The 21,594-nt window shown below is 48.6% G+C and overlaps 1 protein-coding gene across 1 annotated transcript in view; it reads right to left on the reverse strand.

Annotated features, from left to right (window-relative positions):
• NUP205 (nucleoporin 205) overlaps positions 1-21,594 on the reverse strand; it is a 967,082-nt gene that overhangs the window by 633,426 nt on the left and 312,062 nt on the right. Inside the window, exon 15 of the mRNA XM_086952983.1 lies at positions 11,819-12,028. Within this exon, the coding sequence (XP_086809109.1) occupies positions 11,819-12,028 (210 nt within the window). The remainder of the gene's footprint in view (positions 1-11,818; positions 12,029-21,594) is intronic.

Here is a 21,594-nt window from a genome sequence, read left to right on the forward strand (position 1 = left end):
GTGCAACTGGAAAAAATATCAGTCCTGAAATCATAAAAACATTTGCTTCTTGCCCTCACCACTGCTCTGGTCTAAAACCTAATCACAATAATACTGAAATCTCATCTTCATTCCAGCTTTATCAAAACATATCTCTTACCTTAACATTACTGCTACCCGACTCACTGGCAATAAGTGCAACTTCTGCACTTATTGCCAGTGAAGCTGTTGAATAATTTCACTCAAATATGTGCATGACAGCCACACTGTTATATTAAACAATCCTCTTCACTCTTACATCTGAAAAGATAAACGCCAAAAGGCACCTCAACTACTGAAGGTCATCCTATTCTGAAATCAGTTAATCAAAATGCTGTTGAAATGTTCCCATGGAAGAAGACATACATATACATTAATGCACTTTGATAGAATGTTGATCAATAAACTGTGTAATGTATTTTATTTGTTAATGTAATAATTTAGGATGTATTTAAAATGGCTCAATAATAAATGCGTGTTTTTGCAAAAAATATGTAACAGGCAGCTATATTGAATCCTGAACAATAAAAAGACCCAGAGGCCTTTCTTTCAACCTTTGCTCATAGTGAAGCTGTACTGTGTGTCTGCTTAGTACTGATGTCATCTTAGAAATGTGCTGACTAGAAGATGTTTGCTTAACTTTCCACCCCATGTTAGATCATTGTAATAAAATACTAGGACCTTACTAATTTGTATAGAATAAATGGTGACAGACCTTTGTAAAATATTGCTTCAGATTAAAACATATACTTGTCTCTCAGTTGCTTACTAGCTTTTGTCTACACAATGAGTTTAAAGAGCATCCTTAACTTAGGTAAGAGGGTTCTAATGAGAACCCTCCCTCATGTAACAAACATAATACAATTTGTATCAAACTTTAAGACAAGTGCAGACTGTGGAAATCGAAAGCAAATGAATAGTGCAACTGGCGACAGCATCACATGGACGACTTTCACTCTTCATCAAGTGAAGATACCTTTGTATAATTATACAATTTCAGAAAGCCTATATTAATGAGTGTTCCTAGTATAGCCAAACTTTCAATTCCTTTGCCTTGTCCAGTGGTCACACTTCTGGATTATTCTCTTTCCTTAGACTCTTCTTAATAGAGAGTTGATTCCTTTGGCTATTCTGGTCTGAAATCAGTTTAGCTATAACTGAATGATTGATCAACAATATTCAAATGCCTCCATCTCCATTGCAGAATACCATACGTCAACACTCACACCCCCCCCCCCCAACAAGACAAATGCAACACATGTTTTGTTCTTCCATTAGCTATGTTCAAAAGCTCAAAAACACACATTACTAGAATCCATGGTAAACGTAGTGCGACATTTAGCACCAAAATTACCAGCACAGGATATTCACTCATTTGTTTTTTATGCTCTCAATCCTTTCTGTGCACACATGATCCCATGTAAAACCATTGTTGCATTAATTTCCTCTGCGTTTCAACTACATTCAAGACATTGTCCACAATTAGAACATTATTCAGAGATCTGTTTCCATCACCCCTCTGATCATACGTTCAATAGAGTTTATGCCCTTCTCAATTCCAGTCCATCTTCAGATACATAAAGCATGTGGGTATATAATTATTTGCTCATCAGTGTCTATAAGCTACAGAATCTTCAAAATGTCCCTCGTTTGTATGAGCAACACGGTGTGGTTCATCCATTTCTTTCTAATCTGGCTGCCAACCATATTCCCATTTTTCTTATTTTTACAAACATCTTCTAACAACCGTCTTGTACATTTTCACATAAATCTATTTGTTGCACTTCTACATAGTTTTGCTGTGTCCTTTTTCCTTAGCCACACTCAAATTATTTTTTTGCTTCACTTCATGATGTGTTCAACAAACACACATCTGTAGCTTTTTATTTTATGTGAATCCTTACTGTGATCTTTAAATGTTCTGTGCTATTCACATAGTCGTAGCCAACAATGTTTCTCACTCCTTGTCACTGATGGGGTTGCTAGAGCGGTTCACTTTTTAACTCTCCAATTGTTTTTTGCAATATCTGATTATTCAACATCCATCTCTCATCCTGTTGGAGTCACCGCAATGATAGGCAAATCCTCTTAGGCAGCACTTATTTCTTGCTTTGGTGTATTGTACTCATTTATGTGGATGATACTGAAATCTTCTCTTTCCCCTCTTTCACCCTAAAGGTACATTGCTACATCTCTACCTTTCATTTACCTGTCTCCTAACTATCTGCTACTACATCGCCATGGACTTCCTTAAAAGTAATGCTGTAAAATCAAATAGATAAAACGTTCAACCTCCACAAACCTTCTCATCTCCTTCCCATCTCAGAGACCATCACTCCATCCTCCACGGGGAGAAACAAGGGAATGATTATGGATGCTATTGATTCACAATTGAGGAATCATTTCCACCACAGCCTAGGGACATAGTATCAGCTCCTAAGCATTAGAAAAATCCAGCATCATCTCCCTTTTCATCCCCATACAAATCTCCTTTGTATACCTGTTCCATGAACAAGCTATTGCGTAATCTAAGTAATCTAGATTTCCTGCAATAGCTTGTTCATGGAACTCAACAAGTATGTATTCTCTCCCATTGACAATGTTATCAGCTTCTCAACATGAACCTTGTTCTCGCTTTCACATGAAAAGCCCAACACTCCCTCCTGCCTTTAGGGTGGTTCCGTTGCAGCCAATGGCAAAAACCAGCTAAAGATCTGTACCCTAACCTTCAAAACAATTTATGTCCTGGACCCTCACCCGTCACGCCTCAACTTGATCACTTTGACCTGCTAATGCTCACAGCTCCCACTGTTTCATGTGCCAAGTACTGTTTGTGCTAATCCTACCTACTATGTACCCTGAAACCAACTAGCCTTAATTATTAAGTTTAGTTTCAGAATCATACAAAATTCCAGTCACACATACTTAAATGTCTTTTGTGCAAGATAAAACCATTTTGGCTATCACACAAAGAGGCACAAGTGTTTGAACTAATGTTTTAGCAAACATTTCATGGTCTTCATTCAAGAGAACAATGGACAGTTATTTCCTTTAAAAAAAAACAACATCACTAAATTCATTAGTGAAGGTGGTAAATGTTAATTTGTAAGTGCTCCCATAAAGGCTTCTTTAGGCGGCAAGGCAATGTAAGTTTTGTGACAGTTCTCAAATGTTGTCCTTAGGGACATATTCTGGACATGCAGACTTTTCTCAGGGCAGGATTCAGGAGATGGAATTCTATAGGCATAGCTACCATGAGCGATGTTTGGGGACTAAAGAGTCTAAAAGCATTTCACGAACTAATAATTGAATACGAGATGGGGATAATGAGGCTTTTCGGTACCTGCAACTGTGCCATGCCCTAAAAGAGTTGTTGTTCTTAGTTCTTGAGAGAGGCACAGGACACCACGCCCATAAAGTATAACGTGTTAAATTAATTTTTTAGTGCACAATGGTATAAATGATGTACAAACCTCTGTACAACAACCATGTAGTATGGAATGTCTCCAGGCTCAATGGCTGGCTGATCTAGGCCATATTGAGAAAACGGTTTAGGATAAAATGATGTAACCTAAAGTTGTGAAGATTCCTCCAAGCTTCAAGCAGGTAAAATATAAACTTTTACACAGAGGCTCTGATTACAAGTAATTGGTGCAAAATGGATTCCTCCAAATAAAATCCAACTCCTCCGAGTTGCTATTTATTGTGTGACATAAATACCACCAAATTAAGAGTCTTTCCTCGATAATAGGGAATAATGCACAGATTTTATTCCTTACTATATCAAAATCAGCATGTTCTGGTACCTACCGGGCATCACTCCCTTCCAAGTAACATCCGCTGGTTTGACCTGCTGAAATTTATCCAGAGGATGTAATTTTTATTTCACTACTTATTACTACTGATACATATATGTGCAGGATTTGGAGTTACTGTAAATATTGTCATTTAATGGGCAGCTCATAATGAGGGCCTGTACCTACTACACTCAAATACAGATGTTATGGTTTGACAAAATGAATAATCATTTATGTTTGAAAGGATTTAGCCAACCATGTACTTTTTTCCTTATTTAGAATGCCGTAGTTTGGTGTGTTTTGGAAGGAAGTTGTGGAATCCCTCAATAGCATCACTGACGTCTCTGTGCCTTCACATACTGGGGTAATGTTGTTTTGGATGTCGGATGTTTAGAATCCTGCCTTGATTTATGTCAAACTTTTAGGAATGTAGCACAAGTTACTACTTGTGTAACGATATATCTTTAAGAGACATTAGTTAGTGATAGATTCCTTACCTTAGAAAATTGCCAGGCATCAGACTGGATCCTGAAAGTTTTGCATAGCAGTACCCCTGCGCGTCAGTAGGTGGCCTCCTGCGGCTCCGCGTCAGTCACAGGCGTCGTACGCGCCTAGATGACGTCACGGAGACTACTTAGGCGCCACCCATGCGCTCTGACGTCAGTTCTGTAAACGACTTTCCACGCCAGGATTGCAGTGCCATGCAAAATACTGACAATTGGTGCATAAACGTAAGGCCCTAAAAGGGATGACCTTAACCCTAGTAATCAGTTCACAGAACGGGGAGGATGGGTGGGGCGATACGGAATCTATCAATAATGTCTCTTACAGATATAGCGTTCCACAAGAAGTAACTTGTGCATCTAAAAGAGACATGTTAGTGATAGATTCATTACCTTAGAATACATACCCTATCAATACCAACGCCGGAGGTGGGTCTGTGAACCAAATGACACCAGGAAGTCACGGAGAACAGAAAGGCCAAAGAAGCCGTCTCTCCGGACTTGGCTGTCAAGGCAGTAATGCTTGGTAAACGTGTGCAGCAAAGCCCACATAGCTGCCTGACAAATGTCCTGCAAGGGAACACCGCGTCCCAATGAAGTAGTGGCTGCAGCTGTCCTGATCGAATGGGCATGCAACCCCACAGGAGGCTCATTCTTGGCCAAGGATGCTTTGATGTACCGGGAAATGGTCAGTTTGTGCTCGTCCCGACCTTTTTAGGCACCCACGTAGCCTACAAAGAGCTGATCATCCACCCCGAACTGTTGTGTACGCTGCAGATAGAATGCAAGCACAGATTTTGGGTTCAGATGGTGGAACCTCTCCTCTTCCCTTGAAGGAGGCGGAAAGAAGGTGGACAAAGTGATGCTCTGCCCGATGTGTAAGGGCGTGACAACCTTTGGCAAGAAAGAAGGACAGGTCCGTAAAACACCTTATCAGGATGAACAGAAAAGAAAGGAAGTTTGGAAGAAAGAGCCTGGAGCTCACTCACTCTTCTGGCAGAGGTGATAGCTACCAGGAAAGCAGTCTTTAGTGTGAAAAGACTTAAAGGACAGTTATGAAGGGGGTCAAAGGGAGCGCACATCAGATAAGACCAGACAAGATTTAAGTCCCATTGAGGCATTATGAATGGCACAGGAGGAAACGTTTGCGTAATGCCTTTCAGAAAATGTTTAACAACCGGGACTTAAAAAGAGAAGGTTGATCAGGGAGCCTCAGAAAGGCGGAGATGGCAGAAAGATAACTCTTGATAGTGCCCAGAGCAGAGCCCTACTGGGCCAAAGAGAGAAGGAACAGACGGACCTTAGAAAGAGGGGCAGAAAGGGGATCCACAGCTTTTGCTGTGCACCATGCCACAAATTTGTTCCACCTGCAGACGTATACCGTTTTAGGGACGCCTGGCTGCCAGAATGACATCACAGACCTCGGCAGGAAGTTTAAAGGTTGTCAACTGTCGCCGCTCAATCTCCACGCATGGAGGTGGAGGCTGGACAGGTTCAGGGTGAAGGACCGTCCCCTGCTGCTGCGACAGACGATCCTCCCGAAGCGGCAGTCGGATTAGGGGATCGATTGCTATGCTGAGTAGCTTGGGATACCAGTATCTTCATGCCCAATCTGGAGCCACAAGGATGACTTGGACCCGGTCGCGCCAAATCTTCTTCAGCACTCTGGGCAGAAGTGGTATAGGCAGAAAGGCGTACAACAGACCACAGCTCCACTCGTGACGCAAAGCGTCGCCGAGCGAGCACAGCATTGGAAATTCCAACGTGCAGAATTGATGACATTGCGCGTTCTCTTCGGTGGCGAATAGATCTAACTAAGGCTCTCCCCACTGCTGAAAGAGACCTTGTGCCACATCAGAGTTCAGACGCCACTTGTAATCCATCATGCACCAACGACTGAGTTCGTCCGCCCTGTCGTTTAAGGAACCTGCCACCCGCCCTGTTTGTTGCAATACCACATAGAGGTGGTGTTGTCCGTGAACACCTGCACTACACTTCGCCAGACAGAGGGAAGGAATGCCTTCAGTGCAAGCCGGATTGCCCGCAGCTCCAAAAAGGTTGATATGGAGCCGGGACTCCGCCGGAGACCAGAGGCCTCTGATCTCCGTCACTCCCATGTGGCCTCCCCAGCCCTGGAGGGACGCATCAGTCACCACTGTGTGCTCCGGTTGGGGAAGGGAGAGGGATCTGCCACTGACCCATTCGCGGTCCGTGAGCCACCACTGCAGCTGTTTTACAGTGCCCTCCGAGATCAGGACATGGTCGGACAAGTTTCCTTGATGCTGGGCCCACTGAAACTTCAGGTCCCACTGCAGAGCCCGCATCCGCCACCGGGTGTGATGCACCAGAAGGATGCAGGAGGCCATCAGCCCCAGAAGCCGCAGCATCAACCTGACCGAGACCCGGGATAAAGGCTGAAAGATCGGAATCAGAGCCTGAATATCCCGAACCCGCTGTTTGGGTGGATAAACCCGAAACTGCGCTGAGTCCAGAACCGCTCCGATGAAGAGGAGCTTCTGAGAGGGACACTGGTATGACTTCGGCACGTTGATGGAGAACCCCAGCAGATGCAGGAGATCGGCCGTAGTCTGGAGGTGGCTGACGACTGTCTGGGGCGAGCCCGCCTTCAACAACCAGTCGTCGAGGTAGGGGAAGACTGAAACCCCTAACCTGCGCAGATGGGCTGCGACCACCGCCATCACTTTGGTGAACACCCGTGGGGCGCTGGTAAGGCCGAAGGGGAGCACGGTAAATTGAAAGTTCTCGTGGCCTACCGTGAACCTGAGGTAACACCGGTGGGCCGGCAGGACGGGGATGTGAAAATAGGCGTCCTGCAAGTCCAACGTTTTCATCCAGTCTCCTGGGTCCAGGGCAGCTAAGACCTGAGCCAGAGTCAGCATCTTGAACTTCTCCTTCCGGAGGAAGCCGTTGACGTTCCGTAGGTCCAAGATAGGGCGAAGGCCCCCTTTGCCCTTCTTGGGTACCAGAAAGTAGTGGGAGTAACACCACATCCTACTTCTGGCCCAGGAACGCGCTCGATGGCCCCCTTGGCCAAGAGGGCCGTGACTTTCTCTTGCAGAAGTTGCAAGTGATCCCCCGACACGTGGTGGCATGGATGGAGGGGTCGCCTCGAAGGGGAGGGAGTAGCCCCTTCGGACGATCTGCAGCCCCCACCTGTCCGAAGTGACTGTGCGCCAGTGGGAGAGGTGATGGCGAACCCTGCCCCCCACAGACGTCACATGGGCCTGAAAACTCTGACTAGGAAGGTTTTGAGGCGGGTGCTGCGGAGGGAGGTGTGGACTGGCCTCGCCGTTGTCCCCGACCACCGCCACAGTGGTTTCCACGGCCGCCACCGCGCAGTTGAACGGTTTGCAGCGCGTGGCTGTCAGAACGTGTGGGGGCACCCCTTCCGTGGCCACAAAAGGAGCGAAGGCAACCGATTGCTGGCGTGGGGCCGTGAGGACCATGGACTTGGCCGTAGCCCTGGAGTCCTTAAAACGTTCCAGCGCATGGAACGATGACGTCGCTCCGACCTCTCATGCCTCTTACCTGTGGACTTGGAGCCTGACGACCGGTGTCCACTCCCGGAGCATCGATGACTCCGACCTCGCGACCTGTCCCTCGACCTCCCGTGGGACCAGGATCTGGAGTGGCGCGGGGTCGACTGCCTTAGCTCGAGCCGCTTGCAGGACCGCTCCTGCCTAGCCTTCGACATCAGGGCCCGGCAGTCGGAGCAGGTTCGATCGTCATGGTCGAGGCCTAGGCACTTCAGGCACCGGCGATGGGGGTCCGTGACCGAAATCAGTTGGTTGCACTTCGAGCAGGGCTTGAACCCGGGCATCCCTACCGGCACCGATAGAGTCGAAGACTCAAAGAAAAAGAATGATCAAAAAGATCAAAAGTTTAGTCAAAAAATGACTAGGGGTAGAGCTTCTCCGGATCTGCGCTAGCTGGCGCGGAAAAAAGAACTAACGTCAGCGCGCATGGGCAGCATCTAAGTACTCAGACGACGTCATTCCGGTGCTAACGACGCCGACGACGGACGCGGAGCCGCAGACGCAGGGGTATTGCTATGTAAAAATTTCCGGATCCAGTCTGATGCCTGGGGATATTCTAAGGTAAGGAATCTATCACTAACGTGTCTCTTTCAGATGCAGCACGTCCGCGACCGCAACCCACAGGGTGTGGGTATAGCGGCCCAAGAGGCATGCGGTATTAACTGACCGCAATCCCAAACTGAGGGACGAGAACACCTTGTTCCCGAACTGTTCGTACCTCTTGGATTCCCCATCGGGCGGAGGCGTCGGGAATGCGGTCTGGGAAGTGGAGGCCTGGATGACTAGGCTCTCGGGGGTGGGGTGGGTTGACAAAAAGCAAGGGTCGCCAGGGGCAGGGCGGTAGCGTCTGGCCACGTTCCTATCCACAGGCGGACCTGTGGCGGGCTTGGACCAAGTGCCCACAAGAACGTCACACAAGACCTCATTAAACGGCAGCAGAGGCTCACTGGAGCTTGCCTGCGGTTTAAGGACCTCTGTGAGGAGGTTAGTCCTCACGGCCGCAACAGGGAGTTCAAGGTTTAGGGCCTTGGCTGCCCGTGTCAACACTACACTATAAGATGCCCCCTCCTCCGTAGCCATGGTGGGAGGGGAGACAAATCCAGTGTCTGGCGAGGTGTCAATGCCACTGGCCTCCCCAAGCTCACATGTCCAGTCCTGTGGTGACTGGTACTCCCGTGCCAGAGGGTCCTCAGACCCCTCCCAATCACCCTCGTCACCCATCTCCTGTAGCACAGGTTCAACAGATGTGTCCTGTTCATGGAAATAGAATTCTCCAAAAGCCGTCGGTAGCGGTGCCCATCGACGCCGCTCCGGAGCCAGAACTGGACCGCGGGTAGGATTGGGAATAGCGCCCATAACAGGCACCGGGGGTGACACCAGTAGGGCCGGCGTCGGCGAGGTCGCGAGGTCGACCGGCGACGATCCGGAAGCGGATCCAGAGAGGGCCTGTGGCGCCAGGACCGAAGTCGCCGGCGGCGCTGGGACCGAAGCACCCGACGGCGTCGGAGCCGAAGCGCCCGACCCGCTAGGCCCGTTAGACCAGCTAGGCCCTCCAGCCAGGGCCCGGCTGAGGAGGGAGGGACCCTTTGGCCATGTGGTACCGCTCGACCTCCCCAGGCGTCGCGTCCTGCCCTGTGGGGCAGACGACACCGACTCAGGCGGAGCCGCGCGGGTGTTGTCACCCGAACCCCCGGCCGCATCGTGCGAGCGTCTGAGTGGGTCGGAGGAATGATGATGTCTCTCCGACCTCAAATGCCTCTTACTTGAGGACTTGGATCCCAACGACCTATGTCCACTCCCAGAGCTGCGAAGGCTCCGACCCCGCAACCTGTCCCTCGACCTCCAGTGGGACCGGGATTCGGAGCGGCGTGGGGCCGACTGCCGGAGCTCCAGTCGCTTGCGAGACCGCTCTCGCCTAGCCTTAGACGTCAGGGCCCGGCAGTCGGAGCAGGTGCGGTCGTCGTGGTCGAGGCCTAAACACTTCAGGCACCGGCGATGGGGGTCGGTAACTGACATCCGTCGGTCGCACCTGGAACAGAGTTTACACCCAGGCATCCCTACCAGCACCATAGGAGTCGAAGACTCGAGCAAAGAAATGATGAAAAAGATAAAAAAGTTTAGTCAAAAAAGACTAAGGGTAGAGTTTTCCCGGATCTGCGCTAGCTGGCGCGGAAAAAAGAAGAACTGACGTCAGCGCGCATGGGCGGCGTCTAAGTAGTCCGACGACGTCATTCCGGCGCTAACGACGCCAACGACGGACGCGGAGCCACAGACGACGCCTGCCGGCATGCAGGGGTATTGCTACGCAAAATTTTCCGGATCCAGTCTGACGCCTGGGGATATTCTAATTTAAGGAATCTATCACTAAAGTGTCTCTTTCAGATACAATGAATGGAGCGTTGGGGGTGGGAGGGGGGTTCCAAAGGACAAGGCGGATTGGAGGGAGTCATGCATGGCACCCCGAGACTTGGCCATTTTAGCCAATCTGACTTAAATTAAATTACCTGCATTGCACTTATTACATACGTAAACACTTGTGGAGAGCCCACAAACTTCCCAATCCTGCCTGTAGTAGATGTGTGAGGGACACTATAGATTTTTATCAGATGGTTTGGAAGAGTCTCGTCACCCAGACAGCCAGACTCTTTACCTTTGCGGCCCTATCAGCAGTTCTTAGCAAAATCATTGAGGCATCACCAAGGGTTGCATTGTTGGGGCTGGTGGATGAGTTGGGAGGCCCAAGAGGGCACCGGACGCCTGTGAGGTTGGGTACATTGATTGCGAAGAGAGATGTGGCTAAACACTGGAATACACCAGAACCCCAACAATGAAGGTGTGGCAGGAGGGCATTGACCGCTCAGCAAAATGGAATCAATTTGTCTAGCCTTGGCTGCCCCAGGAAGCACTGAAAGATGGGGGGGTATGGTGGGAGCCTTAAGGACTGGAGACTGCATTTGCAGGTGGACTAAGGGGTGAAGTGGGATGAATGGAAGAAATGTCCTGTAATTTATTGCAGAGTCTCTGTGGAGTTTTGTGTTGGTTGCGTGTAACATGTGCCTATAATAAAACTAATGAAGTGTTATTAAAAAAAAAAGGGGGGATTCTGAGAAAAATGTACCTGAAAAATAGTTGTGTGTGAATCCTCTAGGAACCTTCTCGCACGAACTGGAAACAGAAATGACTCTGGGAGGCAACATCCAGTACAATGTATAATGGGCACTGAACCTTCTAGAACCTTAAAGGATCAGCAGTCTTGTCACCGCAGTAATGCATAACCATTTTGCCCTTTTCCTTAACTCCTTCCATGCTCATGACGAGCTCAGCTCGTCATGCAGTACAGTGCTCCTGTGCTCATGACGAGCTGAGCTCGTCATGAACAATGGGATTTAAGGGACACCCAGCACCGGGGGGGAATTGCTATAGCATTGAAGGTGTTAATGTTAGACCGAATGTTGCTGTTTTTTTCTTTTCACATCCTGCAAAGTAGTTTTAAATAAGCTCCTTTTACAGCGTGTGTCATGCTATGCACATATGGACAATGACACCTTCATTAATTCTATGGACAAATATTAAATATTAAGTGGTCTGAGGTCCAAGCACTGAGGATAGGATTAATCTAACTTTCATGACTTTAATTATTTTTAAGAATCAATGTTTTTGTCAGATAATATTCTGACAATTTCTGGGACCACACATTTCAACATTCACCAGTCCACTCCACACAGGAAAACACAAGCTGATCGGAAGCGTAGGCAGCATATCCATGCAATAACCAAGAATAAGCTGCTACCAAGTTAAGTCTCTTATAGCTGGAGTTGAAGGAAGGGCTAAGAAGGACCTCAAAATGAGGAGAAAGCAATTTAAGTTAGGTAATACATAAAAATTCATGGCAGCAATTTGGACATACAGCGCATTTCTTGTTACGATGCATTAAAGTTATTACCTTTTCAGCCGCTCTCCTATATGCTCGGGTGCGAAAGCGAAGAAAGACAGAGTCTCTCAGAAACTGGAGGTAGGGATCAAAGCCAGGGGGGCGAATCCCTGCCCCCAAGTTAGAAGGAAAGGAACTTTCAACCAGATTGCTAATGAGAAGGCAGAAGGCACGGGTGAGTGGGTACTCTTCACAGCGAGACTCAATCTCATTTAGTTCGACCTTAAGAAAAAGAACAGTACACATAAGAAAGTAGTCAAACCTTTGGTAACTAAAATAAATCCGTAATTTATCTTAAATTCGCACATAATCAACATCAGTAATAGAACCCACAACAAGATTTAGTCAAGCACAGGAAAATATTAGTTACCATAATAGTTCAAATGCAGATCACAACACTTGTCTGCTGTACTTCAATAAGCAACTACTGGAAAATCTAAATCAGGCTTCTCCAATAAGTAGCTTTTGAGCTACTTGTAGCACTCTAGCTACCTACAAGTAGCAGTCCTGTGTGCAGCCCAGTGAACTAAATTACAAGCATTTGCTGGGTTGAATTAATACATTTATACTAACAATGAAAAATGTGCATTTAAACGCGTGTTTTCACAAATCACGAGATATTTTAGAAAAAAATGTTAGAATTTCAAAAACACGTTTAAAGCTAAAATTTGAGTAATAAAAATGAAACTGTGTTGGGAAGTGAATATGCTACTTACCAGTATGCATCTGTTCTTGGCATGTAGGGCTGCTAACATTCATATCTTAGCATTAGATCGCCGCCTAGTGTTGGGTCCGGATGATCGCACATTGTTGTCCTGGAAGAGTCTTCGAAGTGTCCTGAGATAGGTGGCTCCTCCCCTGGACTACAGTGCGCATGGGCATCGGCTCCATCCCCAGATTGTTTTTCGCCATTGTGGCAGAAGATGGAGTGTAAAGTGTAAATGATGTCCATGCTAATGATTGAATACAATAGTATATCTGCAGCTGCGACAGGCACCGGGGAGGAGGGTGGGCGATATGAATGTTAGCAGCCCTACATGCCAAGAACAGATGCATACTGGTAAGTAGCATATTCAGTTCGAGGCATGTGGGCTGCTAAATTCATATCTTAGCATAGAATATATAGCAGTCCCTCCATCAGCGGCGGTTGCCTGTGCCAGCTGCAGAAACCTGAAAAAGTGTTTTGAGAACAGCCTGTCCTACAGCAGCTTGCTGCTTGGAATGCACGTCAACACAGTAGTGTTTTGTAAAGGTATGTGGTGTAATCCACGTGGCTGCTCTGCAAATGTCCTCTAAAGGAATGTTCCCTAGGAAAGCCATGGATGCCCCCAATTTGCGTGTGGAGTGCGCCCTTGGGGGTATTGTTAAAGTGCGCTTGGCCTTGTGATAACAAATTTGGATGCACTTAACAATCCATCTGGCTATTCCTGCTTTGGAAATCGGGTTGCCTTTGTGTTGTGGTGAGAAGGCAACAAAAAGCTGTTTTGTTTTCCTAAAGTGTTGTGTCCTGGCTATGTAGTACATCAACGCCCTCCGTACGTCTAACGTATGGAGCATTCTTTCCGCTACCGTTTGCGGGTTTTGGAAGAATGCCGGCAAGTCTATAGTTTGGTTGAGATGAAACTGTGACACCACCTTTGGAAGGAATTTGGGGTTAGTACGTAGCACTACCCTATTTGGATGAATTTGAATGAATGGCTCTTGTATTGTGAGCGCTTGTAGCTCACTAACACGCCTCAGTGACGTAATAGCAATCAGGAAAGCTACTTTCCACGTTAGGAATTGTAGTTCACACGAGTGTAGTGGCTCAAATGGTGGTCCCATCAGTCTGGTGAGGACCACATTGAGGTTCCACACCGGAGCTGGCGGTGTTCTTGGGGGAATGACTCGTTTCAGACCTTCAAGGAAAGCTTTAATGGCAGGCACTCTGAAGAGAGAGAGATGCTGCCTATTTTGAAGGTAAGCTGCGATGGCGGATAGATGTATCCGAATCGAAGTGAACGCTAGCTTGCACTTGTAAAGATGCAGCAGGTAGCAAATGATGTTAGGGATAGATGCATCTAGCGGGTTGATGTCATTGGTGGTGCAGTAAATGACAAAACGCTTCCATTTTGCCGCATAGCATGCTCTGGTTGTTGGTTTCCTTGCCTCCTTGATGATGTCCATGCATTCAGGAGGTAGGTTGAGGTACCCAAACTCTAAGACTTCAGGAGCCAGATCGCCAGGTTGAGCTGTTGCGGATCTGGATGCTGAATTTCTCCATGGTTCTGCGTCAAAAGCCTGGGCGTGAGGCGCAGTCTTTGATGCGGAACCACTGAGAGTTCGAGGAACGTGGTGTACCAGGCCTGGCGCGCCCACGTTGGAGCAACTAGGATGAGTGTCATCGAGTGCTGCCTTAGTTTTTTCGCCACCAGTGGTATCAGAGGTGTCGGCGGAAAAGCGTACGCAAATTTGCCTGACCAGTTCATCCATATCGCATTGCCCTGCGATTGCGGGTGTGGGAACCTGGCGGCGAAGCTTTGGCATTTTGCGTTCTCCCTTGTGGCGAACAGGTCTATCTCTGGATGGCCCCACCTTTGGAAGTACGGCTGGAGTACTGATGGATGTATCTCCCACTCGTGCATTTGATGGCTGTATCTGCTGAGCAGATCCGCCATCTGATTGTCCTTCCCTGGGAGGTGCTCCGCCATGAGGAAGATGTTCCTCTGAATGGCCCACTTCCACATGCTCTGAGCCAGATGAGACAGCTGCGGTGAGTGGGTGCCCCCCTGCTTCTGGATGTAGTACATCGCGGTCATGTTGTCCGTCCGGACTAACACCACTTTGTTGCACAGATGTACAATGAAGGACTTGAGCGCCATGAAGATCGCCATCAGTCCTAGATAGTTGATGTGCATCTTCTGTTGCTGCGTTGTCCATAGTCCCTGCACTGTGAAATTGAGCAGATGAGCTCCCCATCCCTGGAGAGATGCGTCCGTTGTTAGGACAATCTGTGGCACTGGCTCCTGGAACAGTCAGCCCTTGCAAAGGTTGTGTGGAGTCCACCAATGCAGAGAGTCGTATGCCCGACTGGTAACCAACACTAGGTCTGTTAATTGTCCCTGAGCCTGTGTCCACTGATTCGCTAAGCACTCCTGGAGCGGGCGCATATGCAACCGTGCGTGAGGGACTATGAAGATGCAGGAGGCCATCATGCCTATCAACTGCATGAACACTCTCGCTTGAAGTGAGTGTTGTGGTCTGAACTTTCGGATTAGAGATTGCATGCTCTCTATCCTGACTTGGTTTGGTTGAGCTGTGGCCGTCAGGGTATTGATTGTCGCACCTAGAAACTGCCGGACATGTGCCGGCTGAAGATGCGACTTTGGGTAATTCAACGAGAAACCCAAGTCGTGAAGGAGGTGAATGGTGGTTGACATGTCTGCGGCGCACTGCTGTTCCGACTTGGCTTGAACGAGCCAGCGTCCAGGTAGGGGTAGACATGGATGTTCTGCCTCCTGAGGTGCGCTGCCACTGTCGCCAGGCACTTGGTAAACACCCTTGGGGCCGTGGTGACTCCGAAGGGTAGGACCTTGAACTGATAATGCCTGCCTTGGATTGTGAATCTGAGGTATTTTCTGTGGGACGGGTGAAGTGGAATGTGGAAATAAGCATCCTTGAGGTCTAAGGTTGCTAAGAAGTCCCCTTGGTTTAACAAGGGAAGAATCTGTTGCAGTGTAAGCATATGGAAATGTTCTGACAGTATATACAGATTGAGGGGACGGAGATCCAGAATTGGTCTGAGAGAACCGTCCTTCTTTTGAATAAGGAAGTACAGGGAATATACCCCTGTGCCTTCCTCCCCCACTGGTACGAGCTCGATTGCTCCTTTTTGCAGCATCACCACCACTTCCTGCTGCAATAAGTGCAAGTGCTCTGCGGACATAGGCCTTTGCCTTGGTGGAATGTTGGGTGGAGTGGATTTTAACTCTAGACAATAACCGTACTGAACAAGTTGTCGCACCCACCTGTCTGTGGTGATGTTGAACCAGACGGGCAGGAACTGTTGTAGTCTCCCCCCGACAGGTGTTAAGTGGTCGGGGGGCAGTGACAGCGAGTCACTGTTTGCTTGGGGTAGAGGCGCGTGAGTTGTTGTTCCCTCTGCCGCGTCCTCTGGTGCTGTTTCCTCTGTAGCCCCCCTTGTTCTGTTTGGGGTACGAGGATTGTGCTCCACCTCTAGAGAATTGTGACTGCTGACCCATTTGTCCTCTGGTGACTCCACGTGCACCTGAGCGACGAAAAGTATTGCCACGAAACTGTTGTGATTGAAGGGCCCCCATAGATTTGGCAGTTTCGGTGTCTTTTTTTATTTTTTCTAGGGTGGTGTCAACATCTGGACCAAACAGTCTATCAGGATTGACTGGTTGATTAAGTATGGTTGTCTGAATGTCAGGTTTAAACCCCGATATGCGGAGCCACGCCTGTCGTCTCAGCATGACGCTAGTGTTAATGGTCCTAGCGGCTGTGTCCGCGGCATCCAGTGCACACTTTATGGCTGCGTTGGAGATCAGTTGTCCCTCCTGTATAATCATTTTGGTGCCCTCTTGAAACTGTGGAGGCAGGTGTTGCACAATTTGCTCTAGGGTGTCGTAATGCGACCTATCATAACGTGCCAATAGTGCCTGTGTATTTGCAATACGCCAGAAATTGGCAGCCTGCGCAGCTACCCTTTTGCCTCCTGCCTCTAGCACCTTGGACTCTTTATCCGGGGGAGGAGCTTCACCCGTTGTTTGGGAGTTGGCCCTCTTTCGGGCATTTGCGACCACCAGGGAGTCAAGAGGCAACTGTCCCCGAATGTATGCAGGGTCTGCAGGTGCTGGTCTGTACTTTTTTTCAATACGTGGATTGACCACCCTCGCCCTGGTAGGTTCTTTAAAGATGTCCGCCGCATGCTTGAGGACCCCCTTGAGCATAGGCAGTGTCTTTACATTTCTTTCTGAAACTGCAAAAGTGTCAAATAGAAAATCCTCTTCAACAGGGTCAGCATGCATGTCCACATCATGATTAGCAGCTGCCCTTTCAATGAGTGCATGGAAACCTGCAGAATCCTCAGTTGGGGATGCACGTGTACTGAAAGGCTGTGGGTCTTGTCCCACATTATGGGTGTCTTGGTCCCCAAAGTCATCAAATGAATCCGGCTGTGCATCTGGTTCATTAGCTGGGAAAGTGTATTGGTCATCTTCACCATATCCCTCACCGTCAGAGGGGTCTGGAGACTGAGTTGGGCTCCCTCTTGGAGGGGACTGGATAGGTTCCATGAGGCCTGAGGCGTCCTGTGGATACTTTTTCTTCTTCAGGGGGATGACATAGGAGTCCACCGGCTGCGAAGTTATCTTCCTTTTGTAAAGGGTCAATTTGCCTGTATTAGCGTCGATAAAACACTCCGAATCCTCTTCTGAGTCGATTACTCGACCCGAAAGTGCCCCTGCCGTTGAAGAATCCGACTTCTTCGGTGCCGATTTTGTTGCGAAGGCCTTCGGCGCCTCTTTTGGCGGCAGAAGGTAGAGGAGTTTACTGTCAGATTTGACCGGAACGTCTATCGCCTTCTGTGGCGATGGCGTCGGCGCCGACGAAGCAGCGGCTTTCTCCCTAATTCTCTGTAGTGAAGCAGCGACGAGGGACGTTTCATTCGCAGTTGCCTTTGGCACCGACGAGGAATCCTTGATCTTGCCTTCGGATCCGACGTTCTGTTGGCCCTTTTGAGTCTTGGACGATGATGCAGCGTCCGCCGCCCCAGAGGCCCTGGATCGATGCGCAGATGTGGCAGCTTTCGATCCGTGCGATTTCGACGGCTCCGTTTCTACCACGCGTCCGACCAACGTCCCAGTTGGCGTCGGAGCCGTGCCGCTGTCCTTGGCGGGCTTTGCCGGCGTCGTAGCGGTTGACCTGTGCGTTCCGCCCTTTTTAGAGGATCCCTCCTCTGGCACCGATTTTGACACGGTGGAATCGACAGACTTCTTCGATCTCTGTGGACCGGAGGTCGAGGGAGTCGATGAAGCAGCGTTTTTATTTGATTTAGGTGGTGGTACGGCCGCCATCTTAGGGACGCTGGAGTCCTTAAGTTTCAGTTTCGGTTTCGGTTCAGCCATCTTAGGTGTAGTCGATACCGTATGTTTCAGTTTCGGTTTCGATACCGTCTGTGCAGCAAGTAAGTCCGTGGCCGGGCCTAAAGGCGGGCCGTGGCTTGCGCGACGGGGTCTTGGGTAAGGCCGACAGGCGATCCCGTGACCCGTTCCATATGTCCGTAAACTTCGGGGCATAGCTCATCCCCTGAGCTATCTTCCACGGCCCCATAAACTTGTTCGACGTCCCCTACCTCGTCAACGTTTTCAAGGCCTTGATCCACGACTCCGTCGTCGTCCTCCGGATCCGCCTCGACCTCCGTCTCGGGCGGGGAGATTTGAAGATGACGGCTCAGGTCCTCTTCTTCTTGGTCGTCGAAGATGTCGTCCGGTTCCGGGGCCGTTTGGTGGGCCTCCAGGCGCACCGCGCGCCGAATCTTGAGTGTCTTCTTGGACCTGAAACTTGCACAGGCTCTGCAGTTTCCTTCGTTATGGTCTGGTGAAAGGCATTTGTTACAGACCGGGTGCGCGTCTATATGTGGGTATTTGGCCCCACAGTGCGGACAGAGTTTAAAAGGACTCCGCTCCATGCCGGAAAAGTTTCTGTCGAGTCGCGATGAGAAGGCCTCGAAGTCCGAAGAGCAAAAACTCCGCTGATTCCGGCTCCGAGAGACGGAAGAACTCGAGACCGCACGCAAACAATACCGACGTAAGAAATACAAGGCCTTTTGGCCGAATAAAGTTATGTTTTCTCGGTTCCGACAGAGAGACGTCGAGACCGCATCCGAACCCAATGGCGGAAAAAACAATCTGGGGATGGAGCCGATGCCCATGCGCACTGTAGTCCAGGGGAGGAGCCACCTATCTCAGGACACTTCGAAGACTCTTCCAGGACAACAATGTGCGATCATCCGGACCCAACACTAGGCGGCGATCTAATGCTAAGATATGAATTTAGCAGCCCACATGCCTCGAACACTTCTTACTCATTACCTATATGCTAAGGGCAGTGCAGCTATGACTGTTGTGCGTTAATGTTTAGAGGTGTCCCACATAGACAAAGCATTTTCACATCACTGTTGGCAACCATGCCAGATGCATGAAGGTAATCTCAGCTCACAATATTGCATATGGTGGCCACTAATGTAATCTTTTCTTATGTGGTTACCATTACATCTCTAATATTAGTAGCTCAGGAGGATTTTCACAGAACTTTAGCTCTTATTACAGAAAACCTTGGAGAGCCCGGATATAGAGTTTGTTAGCTATACTCACCTTATCATACAAACAAAATTAGTTGTACATTGTAAGTATTCTTTTGCAGGTCAGATGCTATTGCTCATCTTGCAAGTACAGAAAAACGACCCCAGAGCAGGATAGGTTGCATACTTCGCGTCTCTACCTCATGCTCCGCAACAAAATTTTATTGCCATTTTGCGGAGCTAAAACTAAGAGAGCCTGTGTTCTAGCCCTTCTAATGTTGAGACATGGATAAGAGGTGGTGCAGTTTTGGATCTGCTTTTGGAGTAGGAGTAGTCTTAGTGGGGATAGTTGGGTTTTAGAGGACTCTACAAGACAGTTCTATAGAAGGAAATGCTACTTACCCTGTAACTATCAGTTTGTTTCTTGTAGTGCTATGGATTCACATAGAACCCACCTGTGGGTTTTCTGCTTTTAAACCCACCTCTTTTAAAGGTTTCTCTTTGCTGTAGAGCTCCCGTTGCTCTAGCTGTCTCATTATCCTTTTTTATTTGTAGGAGTGCTTTGTCTAACTTCTTTCCAAGCAGTGCCTCTCCTGTGAAAGGTCTGTTAATGATGAAAGTTTGAACCTCATGCTCAATTCTAGAAATTCTTAGCTGGGCATGTCTTCAAGGTTGTACCTATGTATATTTGCCTTCTAACAGTGTCTGCTGCATCCAGTGCAGATTTAAGGCATGTGTTAGCGATTTTTCTGCCTTCCTGGACAATAGATTTACCTCTCTTTTTGTCCTCCTCGGGGAGTTTGTTGATGAGTTCTTCGATCTCATCCCATTGCTGGTGTCTGTATCTGTTTAGTAGGACCTTAGTGTTCACGATGCGCCACTGCATCGCCGCCTCCTCTCCATCTTCCTGTCCACCATGACCATTTGTCTGCTTTCCTTTTCTGGTGGTGGTCCACTGTTCGAGATGGCAGTTGCCCTTCTCCTGGCTGTGGTAACGATGATGGAGGCAGGTACAGTGTTTCCCTGAATATATTTCGGGTCCTTGGAGGAGGCTTTGTACTTCTCGACCTTGGGTGTAACTCCTTTGCTTGAGGCTGGCTCTTTAAAGGCCTCCTTGCCTTGGTCTAGAATGCTTGGCAGAATTGGCAAATATTGAGTCCCCTTATTTGGCTGGGGCTAATGTTTCCAGAAGGAAACGTGTGTCGCCTTTTTCCTCTTGAGGGGGACTCCAAAAGTATCTGCTGCCCTTTTAACCATTGTAGAAGGCTATATCATCTGGTGGCGATGCCTTCGAGGGATAGCAGCAAATTTCCTCTTTGGGGCTTTCGGTGTCGAGGTCATTCCATATGTCTTCGAAATTATCAGATTCATCCTCCTCTTAGGGAGCGTCTGTGTATTCCTCAGGGTCTTCCTTGCTAGGTTCTGGAGTTGATGGAGAATCGAAAATCTCCTCTTCCTACCCTTCGGGTCGATGTAGTCTTTTTCGGTGGCTGGGATCTTCGGGATACGGAAGTCCTGCAGCGAAGTGTTGAAATCCTTCTTTTGAAGAAGCGTTGCCATTTCGGCTTCGAGATGCTGCCTCTTCTTTTCGACCTCGAGGGCTCTCTCGGCGTCGGAGGCTTTCGTTTCTTGCTTGCGTTTGCCTGTTCTTTCGACTGTGTTGCACTGCAATTTGGGGTCTCGTGTTCGACTCTCGTCTTCAGCGCCTTGTGCGATATTCCCACAACGTTCTCCCTTGGAAGGGTTCCGTGGGGTTCTTTTGATCGCGGCTATCCCTCGATCACATTTTTCTTCGGCCACGGGGCGGCCTTCGCCTTGCTGTCGTGGCCCTTCGGTTCTGATGGATGTTTATGACGTCTTGCCTTCTTTATCTTCTTCTCTGCCTCACCCGGTTCCTTGCAGCTCGATGGATTTTTGAAGCCCCCTCTAGATTTCTGACGGGACTCCTCGGTCTTCTTCATCACTGGAAAGGCCTAGGTCTTTCAGTGAGATTTTCTTCAAAGTCTGTGACATCGTTGCATAGTGGGCCAGCCTCTGCTTTTGGCATGTCCAGAGTGTTTTCGGTTGGAACACCGCGCAGGCCTCACGGTCCTTGTCCTGACGGTCTTTGGGCAGGCAAAGATTGCACACGGTGGGCAAACTTGTGGTGGCACTCGGGGCAGAAATTGAAGGGAGTATTTTCCATGGCTCTTATCTCGCCATTTGTCAGCCCTTGTCTCCTTGTGTTCTCATAGTTCTGTCCCCCTCTTCGGTATCGATGTATGGTGGAGATTAATTGAAATCTTGTCCATTTCTTTCTTTTTTGGGACTTTACCTGAAAAAATCTTCAGAGCCTCCCTTCTTGCTTCCAGACCTAACTGCGGAAAAAAGAATCTGAAGATGGATACCACGTACAACAACCAACAGGGCGCCGTCTGACGTCACACAGGAGACGTACCTGATACCAAATGGTAGTCGACGACGCCCAAAACAGAGAAAAGAAAAC

Source organism: Lissotriton vulgaris, chromosome 1_2 (assembly GCF_964263255.1).
Source record: "Lissotriton vulgaris chromosome 1_2, aLisVul1.2, whole genome shotgun sequence".
In the NCBI taxonomy this organism is placed as follows: Eukaryota; Metazoa; Chordata; class Amphibia; order Caudata; family Salamandridae; genus Lissotriton; species Lissotriton vulgaris.